Genomic DNA, 21,706 nt, shown 5'->3' on the forward strand with positions numbered 1-21,706 from the left:
CTCATATTCTTTCTACTATTTATATATTCAAGGACTTTATCTATGCAACTAGCATGGGTATACAGATAAAGATGTGCCAAAACAATAATTTCAAATATAATTAAAATAAAGATCGTTTATACATAGAGTTTCATTGTGAACACTCGGCCAACACTTGGCTCGACGGGCACCTACTCTAACATAGGTAACTAATTTATAGATTTTTAATTTGCATGTTAATGAGCTTTGGTTTTGGGCCTCAAGGTATGAGAGAAATCGGGCCTACTTAATTTTGTTAAATTGTGCCCAATAACACTTATTTAATTGATAAGTAAAATTTTATAAAATTAGTTTCCAAAAATAATATTTTTGATCTTTTAAAAACTCCTCGTTTGCCAAAAACGATTTCCCGGGTAAAATCGAGCTCGACTCGTCAAATAATTCGAACTCTAATATTTTTAGAAAAATTAAATCATTTTTATTCATATTAATAAGCCTTGAAAATATTTAGTGAAAAATATTTATTCTTGTCTTGGTCGTCCTGGTCTCCTTTCCTCAGTCTATTATCGAATATTCGGGTAAAATGCTTCAATTTCATGAAACCATGGCATATAATCATTTAATCATATAAAATGCATCAAATAAGCATTTAAAATCAATTATGCAGTTCAAATAATTTGCAAGCATGTGGTTTACTGTAGGTTGGTTTTTCGGACGTTACACTTCGACCATTGAATTCCATCTATATTTAGTGAATAACATAATGTATTCATCCACCAAACAGATGTCATGTAATTCAAGATCATATAGAGCTTTAATATATTTTTTTTTCTGGGTGTCTTGACTGTTAAAATAATCTACCCCTATAAATTGTGTTTTAAATAAGGTATTCATTCTCTGAGCTATCTCACTAAGAGATTCTATAGCTATTACCGTGTGACTACCCTAAAAACAAAGGTTCATAAATGCATTTTTATTAGTATAAATTTTACTATTTTCACTTTTAAAATTTTATCACATTATTTTGCGGTACAAATTTTATTTGTCCAAAGTATCTAGAAATACATTAAAATACATCACAATACAAAAATTCATCAAGCACTATGAGGTTCTCATTCCAAAATCAAATATCCAAAATATAATAAAATATTATAATTAAACTCAACATATATGTTAAATAATTAATTACAATTATTATTAAGTTCAATATAAGATAATTACGTTCAATAATTAGATACACGAATATAATAATATTAAGTTTGGATAAACATAACATTTTTTTCATTTAATAAATAAATAAATAAAATAATTAATAAAGATAAACATGAATTTTCGGCTATATGTATATCCAATTGGACACTTTCATTTCCTACCGAGAGAAAGATCAGCCGAGAAGAAGAAAGAAAGGACGAGGGAAGAAGGAAAGAAAAGAAAAAGAGAGGAAGAAAATAGAAGAAAAATCTATACCCTTTTCCGAAAAATTCCGATAAATCACTAACTATTCACCTCATATCATAAAACAATATAGCGTTGGAGGTGACGTAAGAGGATCGACTGAAAACAAGAAAAATCAAACAAAGATATTCTGAGAAACGGCAACGGAATCACGTTTCAAGCAAGGTAATCTACGATCATCTTTCGTATAGCTACAAACCAAACTAGAGGTCGGCTTAAATACAAAAGTTGTACCTCTTGTTGCATAGATGAGGTACATACCGTCCGTCGTCCCAAAATATTGCAGGAACTAACATTTTCGGAATGCCGGAGTACCTTAGTTAACCATACGACAATATTTAATTCTGGTATTGATCGGGTAGGAATTTGACAAAACTTTCAACAGAAGAATTAAAGATTTTCAAAAGTTACATAATCTGGAAAAAATCCGGCCGCGCGTGGTTGGCCTTCCTTGGCCGCCGGAAGGCCAGCCACGCGCAGGAACAGTCGGCACGTGTACCTCACGTGCCGCCGGATCGGCGATTTTCCGGTGGCCGAACTTTTCTTGTGATATTTCCGAATTTTTGGTCAACTTTCGTAATGTTTGGAGATACCTTCTAATCAATATGAATTTTGCAAACTTAAGTAAAATCAACCGGGTTAAATTTTGAACAAAAAAATAATCTGAAAATGATCAGCTAGTTACTTGAAAACTCTAACATATAAATATCATTCATAATATATTTTTAGGACTTGCTCCAGCAACTCGGATTATTAATCAAGACTAAACTGTAAGTTATCAGGTGAGGAAATTACTATTCATTCTTCTATTAAAGCATTTGACATTTGGTCTGAAAATTTCAATAGCATTTATTTAATGTTCAAATATCATCCACAGTTCATTTCAATTACTGATATATTTTCTTGCATATTTATGAATGGATTGATATACCATTAATAAATGAAGTCATGGACAACGGATTTCGGTCCGAAAATTGAGTCCACTGGACAACGTGGCTTCGGCCCGGGAAATGAGTCCAAAACAATGGGTCAAAAGTCCCGGGTATATGGTTCATCTGAACAACGCGCACCGAATATTTCGGTCCGGAGAATGGTTCACCCGGCTCGTAAAAAGTGCTCAATTAGAGCCACCAATGTTAATTTATGGAATTTTCATTTATCTATTATTTCATTGCATATCATTCATAATATCTAAATTGTTATGCATATTATTTCATGCATAATTATGATGAAGTGTTATTTAAAAGCTATATACTAATTTAAATTCACTAAATCCTCAAAGACTTAACCCTCTGTTTCTTTTCGTCTATTATAATTTCCAGACACATGAACTCCTGAATTGGAACAAGAGGAAAATAACTGAAGCTGAAATAAGAGCATTTGAAAGTTGGGATGATCTGTTTATAAATGAATGTTAAACTTCCGCTGTAACATAATTGTACATATGAATGTTAAACTTCCGCTGTAAAATAATTGTACATATTTGAAATAAGAACGTAAATATTTGTAGATAATTTTTAAATTATAGCATAAAATATTTAAATTTTTATCTACAATATCTTTCTAATAATAATAATGGTAAAAATAAAAATAGAAGTTCAATAAAGAAAGATTGTAAAAAAAATGTGGTACTTAGTAAGGGAATAATTATGAATTCCTAAACACATTCTGACTCTTTAGTTTCTGCCGAAGTTGTTTCTCAAGTGATTTTAACCGATCTCATCATACTCATTTCTAAAGTTTAATGAATATTTTTTTGTTGAGATCAAGTGTGCTTGTGGCGATTCTCATTGTCAACGTCCAATCATCTACAAGATCTTCTCTATTTTTAAATCTAGTACATCAAGGTTATACATAATCCCATAAGGATGTATTGGTGATAAAACAGACTTTCCATAGGATATTTGATGGAAGGAAATTTGATTTATCCTTGACTTTGTTCCCACTGGGTGTGCTTCTCCACCTCATTGGAAATTTGTTTGAGGTCCTTTCATATTTGTATAATGAGATCTCATATTTTTCTTTGGTGGTTCAAAGGAAGATGACCAAGTTATTGAGAGAGTTTCGCTCCCTGATATATTCATTTTTATATCTACGACCTTGAGATTCACAAAAAAACTTTGCAAGGGTTTGAAGATCTTCTAGACCAATCTTTTCTATAATTGTTATCAGCTTAATTTCTTTTTTGAGACATTTTTAATCATATTGTTCATTTTTTTCGTCGTTTAAAGATTTTGGCTAGTACCAAAGGATGATATTAACCTTCTTTTCGAGATCTTTTTAGTAGAACTTGATTGTTGTTCTATAGTTTGGATTTTTGTTTGAAAATCATATAATGTTCCAAGGATTTCTTTTTGTTTTCAAGGATTTTCTCGATTTTATGTGGTAAATAATATAACTTATTGACATAATTATGTACCGTCTTTTGGATCTCTAGAGAGTTTAGAGATATCCAAGGCTATTTCTAGAAACATATTATTTTGAATCATTAGTTTACCTTAAGACTCTGATGTGTTGTTCTTTGCATCTGATGTTTAAATTTGATTAGCTCTTCTTGTAAATATTCTAAATTATTGGAATAAATTCTGTAAATATTTAATCTCGAACATCGATTCCATAATTTTTCAGAAATTCTCCTACTCAAACATTTAATTACACAATAATAATAATATTATATGTTTGAAATAATTATACCAAAGTTTTAATACTATTTCTGACCCAATTATAACATCAAAAATATTTTTAATTGTTTTTTCAATATTTGGGAATTCAAACTAAAACTTTAGGTATGATTTACTCCTTTTAATTTATCTACACTAATCGATAGAACTAATATAAGCTAATAATAATGATTGGAATTTGTTTAATTATTAAAACTGAGCATACTAAATAAATCATAATATTCAGATTTTTTAAAATTAGTTCAATTATTTCGATTTTTTGAATTTTGTTTTTTCATAATAAATTAATGTCATCGTATTCTGTGTTCCGTGGCTTGTGGCTGCGTACTCAACCAGTTCATCTAGAAATCGCCGCGCTGTTCTTCTTGTCCGTTGGATAAAAGAGAGATTGCGTAAAGTTTACATGCCAGATACTGTGTAAACCCTAAATTCTGGTCAAAAAACCCTAATTATCGTTCTGGTTCAGGTTCAGCTCCCTTCCGGAATTCGCATCCAAGATTCAATAATTGAGAGGCGCACGAAGATTATCCCCAGTTATTAGCAGCGATTTGCTGTTCCATTTCACTTCGGATTGAAATTTGAAGGAATCGTTAAGATGAATGCTTTGATAACCTCGACGGCCTTTTGTCCGAGTTCTTTTCAGCTCAAATTCTCATTCAACCGCCGGAAACCCCCGTCGGCGTTTCTCCGCTGGCGCTTTTCGGAGCTTGACCGGCGTGTGAACTTGGTGTGGGTGGTGGTGAGGAGCAGTGGGGTGAACGGCTATGGATTGGAACGACGTCGGACTCAGGTTTCTTCGTGGATGAATTCTAAGTCTTCGTCTGAAGATTTCTCTGGCTGGGCCAATGCTGATGGGGAACTGCAGCCCGGAAATTCGCGGCGCAAGCAATCTTTAGTCCGTAAGAACCTTTTTTCAAAAAAAAAAAAATGCTCGATGGAAAACTTTTTTATTTATTTGTTTGATACGTACATAAGTTTTTATACTTAAACTACAAGAACTTTCTATATGTTCATTTGCAATGCATCAATACCAAATTATGGTTGCTTTTGTGCAAGAATGAAATGCATGGGATTTCAGCTATCCTGGATTTCACATTTTCTGTCACCTGCCTGGTACTTATGTATATGAAATGTGACTGTTCCCTTTTTGGTTGTATAGAGGTTTAGTAGACGTGATAGAGCATTTCTTGGAATCTACTATACGAAATTGTCTGATTAGAAGTTAAAAATTGTTAAAAAAATCAAGATATATGCATAAATTAGGGAATGATTGGGTGCTATTTATGTCTCGTTTATTGTTGCAATTAAAATTTCTGTCATTGACGAGTGTCATTGTAGACTAATAACTCATGTTTCATAGTTTGCTTTCAGGAATACTGGGAGCAGCTGGAGCTGCCGGGATTCTTTTGGTTGCAGGCCTCACATTTACTGCATTGTCTATAAGCAATAGAACCACTTCAAGTGAGTAATTTTTCTTTGACACCTTTAGTTGTCTAGATTTTGTCGTGTGAAATTTGGGCCTGTATAAATCAGTGGAATCTCTTAATTATGATCTGTGAGGTGTTGCTTCTTTTACAAATCTATTTGACAATGATTAAGAACACCTCTTTAAAACAAAGGCTCCTTAGAGTGACATTCACGATTGATTTCTTTTGAATATTGTAATATTTTAAAAAATAAAGGTATGCCTTTGCCACATTTTCATGTTAGTTGAGTACATCTGTGTGTCTAGAGCTTATGCTTCTTTTAATGAATAAAATAATTCAGTACTTCAAAATTTTGAGTTCATGATCTTTATTTTACAGAAGTTAAACAACAAATGGGTCCCTTGACAACACAACAAGCGGAGTCACTATCCTCTGATAATCACCAGGATAGCTTTGGAGAGGAGAAAAGTGAGGAGAAAGTTGAGATACTGCAAAGTGAAAGTGAAGAAAGTAAAACAGGTACAAACAAGGATCTTCTTTTGCATAAAGAAAATAGTGAAGCTAATGAAACTAGCATTAGTGATGATGTGGGTGCTAGTCAGTCATCTGAGGTTGATAATCACTCCAATGAAAACGTTGCCCAAAAGGAATCAGCTCTTACTGGCGATTTAGTTTCTGGTGAAGCCAATGATTCCTTGGCTGTGCCGAGCATTCTTACTAAAAATGGCAGCCCAGCTAATGATAATACTAATGAATCAAAAGCAGAGGAACATGTCGATGGTAGCCTAGCTGCTGAAAGTACCAGCGTATCAAAATCAGATAATCATGTTGATGCCAAAATCTTGGTCCCATCTGTATTGGATAGTAGGCCGGAAAATGTTGCTGACTATCCAAATGGGCTCTCTAGTTCAGTTGAGTCACTGGTGGATGACGCCGTTGAATTAAACACTATCCCTGAAGAATATGAGGAGTCCAGAAGCTTGCCTTCAACAGGGGATGTTGATACGGGAAATAAACTTTTGACAGTGGGTGCTCACTCAGACAAAAATTTGGTAGTTTCTGTTGATGGAGATGATAAATATCTGGAAAATTTAAACATCATTGGCTCAGCTGGAGTGTCCTTGGTGCCGGAAATCGCCAATCAATTTGGAAATGAGCTGCACGAAAATGATTATAATGATATCAATGTTAACAGATCCTTTTTTGATTCTACAAATCCTGGAATTTTTTTCACTTCAGCTGGCATACCTGCTCCATCTGTTGTCTCTGCAGCTCTGAAGGCTCCACCAGGAAAGGTTTTGGTTCCAGCTGTTGTTGATCCACTCCAAAGTCTGGCATTATCCGCTTTAAAAGATTTGAAGGTATGTTACTAACTACTCCAGCTATTATTCATTTGGGCTATATACATTGCATACCCCTTAAGTTCAAAACTGCAGTTTCTTCTTTCATTTTTTGGTTTCTGGTTGTGCCACATGCTTTTTCAACTAGCTCCTGTTGAGAAATGTTCAAGAAGCCAAAAAAGAGAGAAAAAACCCATCTAATGCCAGCTTACAGTGGCTTGCGCATGCGGACACTCACACACAAGAGCGTCATAATCTTAATACTATGATGATCTTTCCGATGATCTAGAGATTGAGCTGTAAATGTAAATTCTTATGCGAAGATTTGAAACCCCATTTTTAATTCCATAGCTCTTCTAGGTGATTGAAGATGATGTTCAACCTGGAGATTTATGTACCCGCCGAGAGTATGCGCGTTGGTTGGTCGTAGCGAGCGGTATTCTTACCAGGTAATGAGTCTTATTGAGTGCCATATGAGATATATACATCCTGTTAGAATATTATGGGTGGAATGATATGGCTATGCATTATAATATATTGATTTTATCCTAGGAGCACAACGTCGAAAGTCTACCCTGCTATGTACATTGAAAATATTTCTGAACTTGCATTTGATGACATCAAACCAGATGACCCTGATTTCCCATCAATTCAAGGTGAAATCTTGACTTCAGATAATGTTTTAAAAGTTCTCATAAAATTATATATTTTGGTATGTTGCATTATCTCCTAAATGAGTTTGGCTTTTGTTAGGCTTGGCCGAAGCTGGACTTATTGCCAGCAAGCTTTCAAGGCACGACATGCAGTCATCTCTAGATGAATACCCAAGTCCTTTATTATTCTTTCCTGAAAGGTGTGCATATTTCCCATGAGCCTACTGTCATCCTGCTATTAGGTTACTGTTCTCTTGAAGATAAAATTTACTTTTATAGCAATGTAATATAAATTTATGAATACTAAGAAGAGAATCTGAAACATCCTTTCCTTTTTAACTTTAAAATATAATAAATATTATTAATTTTTTTTATAAACGTTTTCCTCTACGCTTTGAAACAATCCATCATAAATAAACTAATATTTAAAAATCTCAGATGCATAAAAATTCATAAATCGTCAACTTCAAAACCACATCATAAAATCTTTACCTGACATAATCCTCAAAACTTTATTTTAAAACTTTAAAGTTAAGTCTAGTGGTGCGGAAAATAAAATCTCTCAGGAGTGTACTGCGGACCCGATCCACTCAAGCGTCAGCGCCTCCCTCAAAATCATCCTCCTCTGCAACCATCTAAACCTACTGAGTCTAATGACTCAGTGCGTTATAACTATACGTAAAGAATAATACATATATAGGCGTATGCATTTAAAATCATACTTTTATTTAAATAAGCTGGCATAAACTCGTAAGCGTAAATAAATCATAAATCATTAAATCATAAAGCTTTTCATCATCGTGTATCATTTTGGGTGAAGTTTGATTCTTGAAAGTGACTATTCTTTTATGATCAATCTATATACACCAAGTACCTTGGGCGGGGCGTTAGCAACTCTCATCACTGAGCAATGGCCAAATATGGAAATACGATCGTTGAGCTTCCTCTGGGGCCTTCTCCCGTAAACGAACTCAATATGAAGTCTTTTCTCTCACGATATTCTCATTTGTAAGTTCTCCGTTCCTTCTTAAAATGGATCTCTCACATATCCTCAATGTCACAGTCAATTCGCATCCTTCAAAATATTTTTCCTTTCATTTTATTATAAAATATCGTGTCCTTAAAAAATCTTAAAAATAGCATTTAGAGAAAATCGTTCAGCCTTTGTATATATCATAAAAATATCTTATTTTCATTATAAACGTTTTAAAATATCATTTAGCATGTATTATGATTCTCCTGGACACTGCCAAATCTTCCGAACTACGCGGGACATAAAATAACCATTTTACCCTTGGACCTCGAATTTCTCAATTTTGACTTTTTCTTACTTTTATCAACTCGAATCTTTCCCGAACTATTATATAAGCTTAAGTTTGACTTCTAATATTTTTCTTAGACGTAAACCTGAGCCTTTCGGTTTAATCTATGTAGCACAGATACCTTAAATTTTTTTTTGAAGTATCGGATACGGATACGACACGCGGATACGCGTGTCGGTCTGTCGGATACTTCAAAATCCGTATCGTTGACTTTGTTTAGGGTTGACCAGCCGGATACGTTTTGGACACGGCGAGGACACGCCATGGATATGTTTATCGGATACGTTTGGGCAAAATTGCAAATATTTAAAAGTTTTAGGGGTTAATTAAAAAAAATTAAATTTTCTCGGGACTAAAAGGAAAATAATTTAAAATAAATTGGGCTGGGCTTTAAATCCCTAAATACATTTGTCCATTTCTTTCATTCCATTTCTGCTCAAGCGGCTCTCAATTCAACCGATATGGATGTTTGATTTCTTTTTACTTGCTTAAGATGGATTTTACATTTAATATTTTGCACTTAAGATATTATGATTAATGAAATATTACATCTATCTCTATAATTTTTACTTTTCAATACTAAATTTGTATAAATATAAATATATATAATATCTATATATATTTTAATGATTGTCGTATCCTAACCGTATCGTGTTTTATATTTTCAAAATTTGACGTGTCGCCATATCCGTATCGTATTCGATATGATACTCGTACCCGTATCCATGCAACATAGGATTTAATGATTTAATAACTAAACCGTGAAGTATTTTGAGCCCGAATAATTTCAAAGCTTAATATTTTCTTCTTAAATTTGAACCATAGAGTTTTCGTCCCTAAACTACACCGTGAGCCACGAACCAACCCCCGTGGACCCATGGTTCGAACCCGTCCCTTCTCTAAGCCTTGATCGAGCCACTTCCAACCTATACAAGCCACGCACCAATTTCCCTGAACCACCACCGAGCCATCTTGGGCCACAGACGCACTAGTCCCTGCTGGACCCCTTTTGAACGACCCTGGACCATACTGACCATCCCTAGACCACGCGCGTAGTCCCTATCCCTCGAACACCCCACACGCAGCCTGCACTCTCTCGGTTGCGGCCTCCTCAATGCGGACCACGAGCCCCAATGCCTAGGACTCTTCTAGGATCCTAGTCGCCTCTTTCTGACCAGCCTCGAGCCACCATGCACGCCCCTGCGCCCAGGTCGAGCCGTATGCGCCTCTTCACCCTAAAGCCTACGGTTCTGCCTCCCTTCTGCGTACAGCAGTGTCTAGCTGCCCTAGGACTCTTCCTAGCCCCTCAACACAGCCAACGCCGAGCCCTGCCCCAGCCCTGGCCGAGCCCAGGTGCGCTGCCCCTCCTAGCCGAGCCATAAACCCATGCAAGTCCCTCAAACTCTGCCTCTATCTCTTACCCATGCACGGCTCCTCTTGATCATGTTCATCCTTCGTATCGTCTCTAAACGAAACTTTTCCCGTCCCTTAAACGCTTCCTATCGGCAGCTTGTCATTAAAATTCATAATGTGTCTCAAACAAGCGTAAAAATATCAAAATCGTTGAATATAAGCCCTTAAACTGTTGCATATTTTGATCTAAAAAAATTTCATGCTTAAAAACGTAAATGATGCACAATATGATTTGAATGTCGCAAAAAGAAAGTTTAGAAACGTGCATAGTTGTCAAAGGCGAGCGCCTCTCGCCTTGAGGCGAGAGGCGCCACCAGGCGCGGGCTTTGCGCCTGGGGAAATCCCAGGCGCAACGATTTACAAAGGCAAGCCCAGGCGCGCGCCTGGGCTCGCCTTGGAAGGCCTCTCGGGCGCGCCTTAGGGCGCGCCGGAGATTGCTTTTTTTTTAAAAAAAATCAGTAACTCTGTTTTTTTTTAAATATTAACTTAAAATGTAAAAGACCAACCCAACCTTAAACCCTAGCAGCCCAGTTGACAAATTAAATATCAAAAGACGACAAGAGCATAAGTGTGCAGACTGCAACAGAATTACAGAAGTGTGAATGATTGAAGAATTTTAATCGTGTTACTTATTATTATGAACTTGTTAATTATTTGTTGTTTTGTGTGATATTGTGACTAGGGTTGTAAATGATCCAAACCAAGCCGAATAGTATCAGGCTTGAGCTTGGCTCGTTTAATATTAATTCAAACTCAAGCTCGAGCTCGAGCTTGATTCGAGCTTTTATAATTTGGCTTGAGTTTGGCTCGTTTAAGATTGATAGAGCTCGAGCTCGAGCTTTATTCGAGCTTTTATCATCAGGCTAGAATTGGACTTGTCTTGAAATTACAAAGCTTGTGAAAAGCTCGAGTTCGACTCGTTTAAAGCTCGTTTATCATGTTAATCAAGCCGGGCTCGAGCTTAGTTTATTAATAGCTCGTTTATCATATTTAACAAGCCTGACTTGATCTCGGCTCGTTTTCGAGCTCGTAAAACATACAATTGAGCTCGAAGTTGAGCTTGATTCGAGCTTGTTAAAATTAAATATATCTATGAACTAATTTTATATTAGACATAAAAGTTTAACTTTTATTAGTACTAATATTTTTATTTGTCAACTCAACAAATGAGTCAAGCTCGAGCTAACGAGCCACCTAAACGAGCCGAGTTCGAGCTCGCGAGCCTATTAACGAACATGTTTGCGAGCTCACGAGCCGAATACGCTTAGGCTTGAGCTTGGTTTGATTAAGTTGTCGAGCTCAAAATCGAGCTTAAACTTGGTTTGATATGATTAACAAACGAACTCAAACAAGCTTTTTATCGAGCCGAGCTCCGAATAGCTCGCGAACGGTTTGGTTTGTTTACATCCCTAATTGTGACTTAATTATTTCATATTTTAATATATTATTCTAAGATAAATATATTTTTTAAAAAAATAAAAAATGTGCGCCTTGCTTCGGTAAGGCGCGCGCCTCGCCTTGCGCCTCAGGCTCCTGAGCCCTTGTGCGCCTCGGTGCGCCTTGCGCCCTTGACAACTATGGAAACGTGCCTTTGTGTTAAAAACACTCGAATATTCGATCGTTTGTTCGGGTTGCAAAGAAGAACAAGGGGCACAAATAACTTTAGATATTTGCTTTCAAATTTTGAAAATTTGTGCGTGGTTCTGTGTTGAAGTGGACGGCTGCTGTAGTTCTTAGGAATAGGGTTTTGTTTTGTTTAAAATTTTAGGAGTGTAGAGTTTAGGACTTTTAACACTCTTGTTTTGAAAATAATTAGGCCTACTATTCTTGCTTAATTTAGTCCAATAATGCCCATTATATCGTAGAAAAATCGTTGAGTAAAAACGTTTCTGAAAATAATCGCTTTCGGATCCATAAAAGTCTATCGTTTGTCCAAAACCGGCTTCTCAAATAAAATAAAACTCGATTCGTAAAATAATTTGGATTCCAGTATTTTTAGAAAAATTTAATTATATTTAATCATATTATGAAGCCTTAAAAATGTTTATCGAAAATATTTTCATCTTAGTCATCCCCGGTTTCCTTTCTTAGGCCTAATATCGAATATCCGGAAAAAAATCATTCATTTCATGAAATCATGTTAGATCATGCAATTAAACATTTAATCATATGAAAAAAAAATATCATTTAAGCATTTAAAATTAATTAAATAAAATAAATAAGCAATTTAAATAATTTTCATGCATGTGGTTTACATGGACTCATTTTCGGGACATTACACAATCAGTTATTGTATGGGATCTGCATAATTTGTTTGTGATGATTAATTGATTTTTTTGGTACTTGCTCAAATATTTGTTCCCTTTAATTTTTTAAATCGAACATCCTAAATATTACATGGTTCTCTGTGTTCATGGGTGGGTTAACTGGAACATTCTTTGAGTTGTTTTCCAACTCAGTGTGTTTATACTTGGTGCTGCTCATATTAAACTCAAACCCCTTGTATTTTTCTGAATTTTAACACGAAATTGTTCTGTTCTAAAGAATGAGCTTCCTGGTAATTTTAGCTGTCACCTATTGATAAAATGCGTTGCAGTCCTTTATCTCGCCAGGATCTTGTGAGTTGGAAATTGGCTTTGGAGAAAAGGCAACTGCCGGTTGTCGACAGAAAGGTGATTAGAATTTAATATTTAACTTGATTTGCGTATTGTAGATAGCACTGATATAACTGATTAATTGATAAAGAAGCTTGTCTTTTGCTGGAAGTAAGACCTTGCAGCAGTTATCTGGTTTTATAGATATTGACAAGATTAACCTAGATGCGTGGCCTGCACTGGTAGCTGACTTAGCAGCCGGAGAGCAGGGCATTATAACCCTGGCATTCGGTTAGTTTCTTCAATGTGATATGTTATCTTCTTCTGGCAGCTCTCTCTTAAATGTTGAGTTAATATGCTTTGCTACATAACAGGTTATACAAGACTTTTCCAGCCAGAAAAGCCAGTGACAAAAGCCCAAGCTGCCATTGCTCTTTCAACTGGTGATGCTGCTACCGTGGTTAGTGATGAACTTGCACGTATTGAGGCTGAATCAATGGCAGAAAATGCTGTTGCTGCGCATAATGCTCTAATTGCTCAAGTCGAGAAGGATCTCAATGCAAGTTATGAGAAGGAACTTCTTCAGGAAAAGGAAAAAGTTGATGCTGTTCAGAAATTGGCTGAGGAAGCTAGACGAGAAGTGGAACTATTGAGGGCTGAGCGAGAGGAACGAAATCTTGCGCTAATGAAGGAACGTGCTGCTGTTGATTCTGAAATGGAAATGCTTTCCAGGCTGAGGCGGGAGGTAGAGGAACAGTTGCAGACCCTTACGTCTGATAGGGTGGAGGTTTCACATGAAAAAGAAAGAGTAAGCAAACTTCGGAGAGATACAGAAACTGAAAACCAGGAGATAGCCCGGCTACAATACGAACTGGAAGTTGAGCGGAAGGCCTTGTCCATGGCCAGGTAAGAAAGTTTATTCCACTGTTATTTTTAAGTTGGTGTTTTATATTTTATTTCAGATGATGATTGAGGGATTTGGTTCCATTTTGGTTCTGATTTCTCGTCTTTGGAAGTTGACTTTATAGTTTTGTTTTTATTTTTCGCAATTACCGAACGATAAGATAATATAATTATTTGTTTAAAAATTATACCAAAAGACAAGGAAATGCAGAAGCATATAATTCTTATTCTCTCTATTTGTGCATGTCTCTATTTTGTACAGAGCATGGGCAGAAGATGAGATGAAGAGGGCAAGGGAGCAAGCAAAGGTTTTGGAAGAGGCTAGAAACCGCTGGGAGAGTCGAGGTATAAAAGTAGTTGTCGATAATGATCTGCGAGAGGAAGAAGACACTGGAGTCCCATGGCTTGATACTGGTAAACAGTTCTCAGTCGAAGGAACCTTTGAAAGGTCTAACAACTTGGTGGACAAACTTAGGACAATGGCAGCCCGAGTGAGTGGGAAATGCAAGAACACAATAAACAAAATTATCGAGCGGATTGTTTCCTTGATATCAATTTTAAAAGAGAAGACCTTGAAGGTTGGTAAACGAGTTGGAGAGCTTAAAAACACTGCTAAATCAAACTTGAATGTCTCTTTACAAGGTATGCAGCGCGGTTCCGTAGGATTTGCTTCATCCGTCTCAGAAGGGGCAAAGCGAGTTGCTGGAGATTGGAAAGATGGGGTTGAAAGGTTGTCGCAAAAGTTCAAGGCTTGATTTTGTGTTTTGCTGTTCAATTTCATATTTGTGGTATCAGTTTTGCACCGCCAACTGCTTTGTTACCGTCTTTCTGCTCTTTTCGCAAGTCTTGTGGCTCGTCAGAATAAGAAAAAGTAGCATAGAATAAAACTGATTTAAGAGAATAACGTTATACTGGAGAGCACCCTCTGTAGAAGATGTTGTCAAGTTGCAACACTTCGCTATATGTACTGAGATACTATATGTGACGAGACTTGAAAAGTTTATTTCTGCCAGTCGGATTCACGGCGTCTCTATCCAGGTTATTGTGATGTAGTATGAGTTGTCGCAAGATCAAATGTTCGAGTCAGGAATAGCTTCGGTAACTAGCACATCTATGAAGAACGGCAATTAAAAGCTTCTTGTTCATGTCAAAAGCTTTTTAGAGAGACGAGGAGTTGTTATCTGGAAAATAAAGATGCGAGGTGGATGTGTTTGGCATCAATATATGAAAGCAATTTCAAGTGAAAAATTAACCAACAACGCAAGTTTGTATCACAAGTTTCAACTTATAAGTCGAACCAAAACAAGACAGGCTGTATCGAAGTGTTCTACCAATCAAAATTTACGAAAAATGACAAGTGTTGCTTCACAGCAAACTTAAGAACAGATTTCACTTCTTCTTGTCACCACCTCCAGCAGCCCTGCACAATTGCACGTACCATTTAGGATCAAGGAAGAATGAATCACAGGATTATTTATATCTATATCCAACAAATAATAGAAAAATCACACATGTAGAAATATAACTCAAAAACCGAAATCAAGTTTTCACTGAGCCTCATAATTCTTTATTAGATGCAAAAAGAAAATGTGTGATAAAAGCGAATCAGAAGTATGTCAGGTCAATCAAGGAAATTACCTCATCTTCCTGAGTGCGCTAGCCATCTCCTCTCTCTTCCTTTTTGCCCTCTTGTGAGTTCCCAATTTTCGCTTTGCAACCTTCAAAGCACGCTTGTCCTTTCCAACTTTAAGAAGTTCAGTGATCCTCTTCTCATAAGGTGCAAACCCAGCAACTTCCCTGATGAGGCTCCTCGCAAAATGCACTCTCTTGCTTGTTTTCTAATGAGTGAATAAATAAGAACAAGCAAACAAACCAGAATTGGTACAGAAGATGGATGCATATAACGCAAAATGCAATCTCGGTGAACAGAATAAGCTAACAAATAGAAACAAAAACACAAACTAGTAAAAATACAGAAACTGGATGCCTAGAACTGGAACGAAAGTTAACAATGATAGCACTTATACAATAGGTCCAAGCCCAACCAAAATACTAATCCATTTGGTTGAACCAATCCAATGCTTCTGGTGTCTCCGATATAAGGATTATATATCATTTTAAAATGTAACAAAATCCAGGTATCAGAATCAGTAAAAACTATCTATTTGAATGAAAAATCATGAAAAACACATACGCCTTTCCTATCAGATGGGCGCGGAGCTAATTCCTTGGGCGTGACAACATGTCCTCTCTTCAGCCCCACAAATAGGCCGCTGTTTGGCTGCTTTGGAGCCATAACCTACGACAAAACAATCCAATAAACAAAAGGTTTATTCTTCCGACTACTAAACCCTCAACGCCCCCATCCCTCGAAAATTCTGTATATTTCTGAAACAAGCAGAAAAGAGAAAAAAAAACAACCTATACTTACTAATAGGAACACTTACGAAATACAAATCTCAAAACAACATCACTGTCCTGAAGCCTACGCAGTACCCAAACGGTACACTCAAAAAAAAATCAAAGCCATATAATTTGCTCAACTAAACCTATGACAACTCGAATCTGGGTTACCTTTCGTCGATCTGTTCACCGTGCTGCGGAAACCGGCGGCTGCTGTGAGTTTATGAAATTAGGGTTTTACGGTATGGTCAGAATTTATACGGTGCTAAGGTATATAGAATTAAAAAACTGAATGGGGGCACAATTGGAAATTCAAATCACGTAGATCACGTCGTTTAAATATGACCTAATTTCTTTGGGTCGGGTTTGGGTAATTTTAAATTGGTTTGAATCGGATAATGGATATGCAACTTCTGTACCCGATCAGATATGAGTCGAGTAACGTGTGTTGAATGAAATATGCGATTCATTTAGCTTTTTATTAGAGATTCTAAACATACCATTCTTTTGAATATGTTTTTTTTTTCATAAGATTTTATAATTTATATATACATTAATATCTGATTGATATTTATTGAATTGCATAAATTATTGTATGTATAACATTTGGTTGAAAGTGTTATGGACTTATTTCAATTAGTTTTTGTATACAATTTTTATTATAGATATACAAGTTCAAAATAATAAGAAAAATATTATTTTTGGATCATATTAAGTTTTGGTGATGACATAGATAAACAAAAAAAAAATCACATCAATTCAGTGAAATCAGAAAACTGTCAAAAACAAGAAGTTTTTAAGTACTTCTTATGATCTTAGAAATGGAGTTTCGATGAACTTCTAAAAATAACTTTAAATGGTGAGACACATTTCTTAGAATACCTCAAGTTCCGATAATGTTTATATCATAAAGACGAATAACAGATATCAGTATATCATAACATTAAATTTTGTGTACTATTGTTTGAAAAAAACGAAAGACGTGTGACATCGAGTACTATTTTTGAAAAATGAGCTTATACAATTTAATTATAGTCTTTCAAATTCGAATGTTGCAAGTCATCTATATAAGACCATTTCGAGACTCGGAAATCATTTGCGATCAATCACACTAACTTATTCATTCCAAGAAAAGGCGAAGGTCTACTGAATTTCAAAAGAATATACTGAAATTTTTATCTGATCATTTTGAAGGAATAATTGTGCCAATTATTCACACTATCTTGTAAAAGTTCTATTCTTGTTAAGCGTGAAGCTTAGTAATTGTCAGGAGTCCTTTCACATAAATCTCGGTTGTTTACTAGGAGTTTCGGTATGCATTTGTGTAAATCCTATCAAAGTGAGTTGTATAAAGTGTTGCAACAATCAAAGTTTTCAAGTGAAACTTTTTGGAAACAGAAGAATGATAGACATAAAAATGATTTATCTTTCGAACTTTTAAAAACAAGTCTTCATATATTTGCTTTCCTGCACTTATATTCTTGCTACCGATTACCATATATTTATTTTTTTTATCAGTTTTGATTCATTGATTTCGGTGAGATTTTTCACACTTTTCGACTTCAACAGAATGAGAATAGCTCATTGTTATTCACACTAGTTTTGAGCACCAGAAATTTCAAAGAGAAAAAAAATTTCTTGAGGTGTTTATTCACCGTCTCTAAACACCTCTACGGTACTAATAATTATATTTCACAATTCTTGCACTGATATGTTCATTGGCAGGTTCAAGAAAACAAAGAACATGTGCAAGGTGTTTATGCCAGAGGCTGACCTTGTCAAAATGGCCAAAAAGGGGCTGGACTTTGAGCTGCAGAAGAAGTTTCAGGGTATGGAATTCAGAGATTATTTCGAACTTACAGCAAAGGTTGGGGAGTACGAGAAACTATTGACAGAAGAGTCGTCTAAGAAGAAAAAAACACTGGGCTCTTATTACCAGGAGGTGGAAGAGATTGTGCTGGCCGAAATTCGATCGAACGGCTCGTGCATAGTCCTTTTACTCAAGAGAAAAGCCACAGAGTCAGAGAAGAAGAACACCACCAAACCTTCCAACGACATGCAATACACATCTGATGTTTCCAAAACAGATGACATATTTGATTTTTTGGTTAAAGAAATATTCATTACTTTTCCACCTGATCATCAAATGCCTGCTAAGGAATATCTGAAAAGTCAAGAATACTGTAAGTATCACAACTCATACAATAATTCCACTAAATTGTGTTGGGCTTTTAAGAATGTTCTGCATGAAGGAATCAACAAAGGAATATTGAGATTCCCTAACAAGCAAGAGTCCATGGCAGTGGACAATGACCCATTTTCTCCTGTGGCACTGGTAAATGTGAACGTCACAAATTTGAGAAATTTGTTGAATGACAAGAGAAGAAGCCGATCTTTTGAAGTGGAAGACTGAATAATTAAGACCAGAAGTGTTGATGAATTCGCGGCCTTTAGACCGAGGAACCAACATCTCTTCGAGAGACCAATGCTTGAGAATCAATGGTTTAGAGGGGAGTCGTCTCGCAATCAACACCAGAGATACTCAGACAGGAGAAATGTGTACAGAGACAAACCACGAAAGATAGAAATCAAGAAAAAGTCACTCTATCATGATAAAAGTCGACATGTGAATGAAGCTCCGATGAGAAAAAACGTAGAGGTCAGGGAAGTTCAACCCAGATTTGTATGTCCTGTCAGAAAAGAATTCATTGACGAATGGAGAGTGGTCCAACACAGAAAATTACCTAAGCCACCCACTTGGACCTAGAAAATAAGGCTATTGAGTGAAAGAGCCGCTGCAAAAAGGGAAGAACTTTCTAAGGAGGACAATGAACTCATACATGATATGCCAGTCATCAAATCACAAACGGAAAATAGGTAAAATTTTGGTAGGTCTGCCACTGAATATAAGTTGGTAGATGAAGACGATGATTTGCTGAGTGATGATGAGAATCAAGAAAGGAAAACACTCGGTTTCTGTGTAGAAAAGCTCCACATCCTAATGGACTGTGCCACAAAAGGACGATACTACCAGAAAGATTAAAACCTGTCGAGGAAGAGTGCGGGGAGTTGGTGTCAGAAGCAGCAATTGAAGAGGTAAAGGTTGGTAGCAAACTCCCCAAAGGATATTCAGGAGTTATAATCAGAGAAGATCACCCTAACAAGCCTAAGCAAGCGATTTTGGAAAAGCCAACAGCCGCTATGACTAATCACATAAGGCCTTTATACATTAAGGCTCATGTGAATGGAAAGCCAGTGTCCAAAGTGTTAATCGGCAATGGCTCGGCAGTGAATGTCTTGCCAGTGAGGATGTTAAAAAGTTTGGGCAACAGTGAAGAGGACCTAATCCCCACATAAGTTTATATTGTTGCAGTTAAAGGGGAAACCACCAATTGAGGTTTTCCCAGCTGATGTTACTGTGAAGTGTATGTCGTCTATGTGTGCATTTTTCGTTGTGAACTCATTTGCCAACTTCCAAGCTTTGTTAGGCAGAGATTGGATCCATGCAAATCAGTGCATCTCATCCTCAATGCACCGGTTCCTCTTATTTTGGAAAGGAGATGACGTGGAGATTGTGGAAGCCGATGCACAACCTTTCCAAACTCATGCCAACACAGTGGAGGCCAGATACTATAACAGAGATTTAGGGCCCATCAAAGTTTGTGGCGAGGATAGAAAATGGAATCCAGTTTACATGCAGTCCCCAACCCCAAGTTTAAAGTTTAATATAGACCGATAATTCAGCCAACGATCGAGGAGATCGATGATTGAATACAACCAAAAGGAGAAAAAGGTGGCTGCAACCTCAGTGTGGAAAGTATGTGCAACAGGTTCTGGATAGAGTATGCGATGAGGAACAATAGAATACCCATGGTACGGAAGTGGTTTATGAAGATGAGTTTGAAGAGGAGTATGAGGAAGATGAAATTCAAGTTGTCAAGTTATTAATGGTGCCATCTCAACTGGAAGATGGCCAACATGAGGTACAAGACCCGTTAGAAGATATCAACTTATGGGAGCTTGATGATCTTAAGTTGGTATATGTGAGCACATTGATGGAAGAAGGGATTAAACAAGATTTTATTAGCTTGTTGAGGGAGTGAGTAAAGAGAGCAAATGAACTTTTATTCAGCAGGGACTTGGCCTTATGGCCATTTTAGCATATGTTTCCTTTTGGTTATCCTTGCTTGAGTACTGTGAAACATGGTAGCGAAAGTGGGCTCCACAGCCACTTTTGAGAGTTAATTTATGGTTTGAACAATAGCATGTCGAGAGCTGGGTCTCTCACTTCTTGAAAAGAGATTTTGAACGTGGGGAGTTGACCAGGTGGCCATTTGTGCATAAATTTTGATTGATGTTTTGTTGAATGTTATGGGAAATCATGGATAAAGTAGGCTACAAAGCCACTTTTACAAATTTGTATCAATTAAAGAATGATAAGGTGTGGGAAATTGGGTAAGCCGGTTTATATTTACAAGCAATGTAATAAGGGAGTTTTTTGGATTAACTCAGCATAAACCACCAACACCCAACATCACATTCAACCCATCTCCACTCCCCAAAAACATCCAACAATCAGAATGACAAACCAACAGTCAATAGATAGAGAGAGGAGCCATCATATGAAAGAACAAAAAGTAGACGTGTATGCGGAAAATGGGTCCAACTAAGTGCAATGTATGCAAATGGCTGCTTGGGTATCAGGAATGTGACACAAGTGATGTTCAACACACAAATAAAATATTAAAGTTACCTCTTGGCTGCCAATCCATAGTCATATGCACGTTCATTGAACAAGAGAGCCAGTGATCTAGCGGGGAATTATGCCAACACATGGCTTGAATCAGATATTTGTCGGCGGGGTGCACAAAACCACTCAACTCCCCACAGGAACTCGGTACTAGCAAAGAAACAAAGGACAGTGGCATGTAAATATCTACAAGGAGCCAATATGAAAATAACATGTAATAACATGACAGTAATCAATATTGTGGCAAAACCAGTCGTCAATCCCTCAAATTTCTCAATGAGAGTCAAAGTACCTCAAGGTTAATCATACAAAGCATAAAGAATCAAAGAGTCTCCTCCAATCAAGACAACAAGAAATTTTAGGGAACCAAATACCATCACATAGTACTCATGAAAAATGGAGAGAGATTACTGATAAGTACAAGATTTGCACTTAATTTACACTAGAATCTATTTTGAACTATGCTTGTTTCGAATAGAATTATGCGTTTTTGGTTTGTTTCTGTTGTCATTTCAGGAATGGAGAAAATAGCGAACACGAAGCCAAGTGGACCAAGAAGCGCACAACCATGAGCATGCCACCGGACAGATGTGTGCGCGCGGCCGCGCGACATCACGCGCAGTAGCACGTGCACAGGTAAATAGGTGCAAGACCAGTGAGGCGCGCGCCATCGCGCCACATCGCGCGTAGCCGCGCGCGCAAAGACAAGCACCCGAGCAGAACATCGCGCGCCACCGCGCGACATCACGCGCACCCGTGAGCGCACAGAAGAAGCGAATGATCAGA

The 21,706-nt window shown here is 36.7% G+C and overlaps 2 protein-coding genes across 5 annotated transcripts; one reads left to right on the plus strand and one right to left on the minus strand.

The window, feature by feature from the left end:
* The first annotated feature begins 4,386 nt into the window (after positions 1-4,386).
* Positions 4,387-14,800, plus strand: LOC140816707 (uncharacterized). Of its 4 annotated transcripts, none has more exons than XM_073176124.1 (11): positions 4,387-4,507; positions 4,582-5,014; positions 5,487-5,576; positions 5,921-6,903; positions 7,243-7,331; positions 7,435-7,538; positions 7,636-7,735; positions 12,867-12,942; positions 13,041-13,155; positions 13,239-13,770; positions 14,030-14,800. In XM_073176124.1, the coding sequence occupies exons 2-11, from the start codon at positions 4,711-4,713 to the stop codon at positions 14,520-14,522; spliced, it is 2,886 nt and encodes a 961-aa protein (XP_073032225.1). In that variant the 5' UTR covers positions 4,387-4,507; positions 4,582-4,710; the 3' UTR covers positions 14,523-14,800. The 4 variants fall into 4 exon arrangements, with proteins under 4 accessions (XP_073032225.1, XP_073032224.1, XP_073032227.1 ...); XM_073176126.1 differs by having other exon boundaries at positions 4,408-5,014; positions 5,921-6,061; positions 6,815-6,903; XM_073176123.1 differs by having other exon boundaries at positions 4,405-5,014.
* Positions 14,801-14,944: 144 nt separating this feature from the next.
* Positions 14,945-16,463, minus strand: LOC140816709 (large ribosomal subunit protein eL36y-like). Its single transcript, XM_073176127.1, has 4 exons — positions 16,342-16,463; positions 15,962-16,066; positions 15,406-15,605; positions 14,945-15,187 (listed from the first exon to the last, which is right to left on the minus strand). Exons 2-4 carry the CDS (start codon positions 16,061-16,063, stop codon positions 15,157-15,159), a joined length of 333 nt encoding a protein of 110 aa, XP_073032228.1. The 5' UTR covers positions 16,064-16,066; positions 16,342-16,463; the 3' UTR covers positions 14,945-15,156.
* Between the last annotated feature and the right edge of the window lie 5,243 nt (positions 16,464-21,706).

This window comes from Primulina eburnea, chromosome 16, assembly GCF_022965805.1.
Source record: "Primulina eburnea isolate SZY01 chromosome 16, ASM2296580v1, whole genome shotgun sequence".
Lineage (NCBI taxonomy): Eukaryota > Viridiplantae > Streptophyta > Magnoliopsida > Lamiales > Gesneriaceae > Primulina > Primulina eburnea.

What these genes read in the sequence shown, in the direction of transcription:
- LOC140816709 (XM_073176127.1), bottom strand. Translation starts at nt 16,063, where the DNA reads ATGGCTCCAAAGCAGCCAAACAGCGGCCTATTTGTGGGGCTGAAGAGA. An exon ending in GCCCATCTGATAGGAAAGGC is followed by an intron (nt 15,606 to 15,961) that starts GTATGTGTTTTT and finishes TTCACTCATTAG; the next exon opens with AAAACAAGCAAGAGAGTGCA. An exon ending in AGCGCACTCAGGAAGATGAG is followed by an intron (nt 15,188 to 15,405) that starts GTAATTTCCTTG and finishes GCAATTGTGCAG; the next exon opens with GGCTGCTGGAGGTGGTGACA.
- LOC140816707 (XM_073176124.1), top strand. Translation starts at nt 4,711, where the DNA reads ATGAATGCTTTGATAACCTCGACGGCCTTTTGTCCGAGTTCTTTTCAG. An exon ending in GCGCAAGCAATCTTTAGTCC is followed by an intron (nt 5,015 to 5,486) that starts GTAAGAACCTTT and finishes GTTTGCTTTCAG; the next exon opens with GAATACTGGGAGCAGCTGGA. An exon ending in CCGCTTTAAAAGATTTGAAG is followed by an intron (nt 6,904 to 7,242) that starts GTATGTTACTAA and finishes TAGCTCTTCTAG; the next exon opens with GTGATTGAAGATGATGTTCA.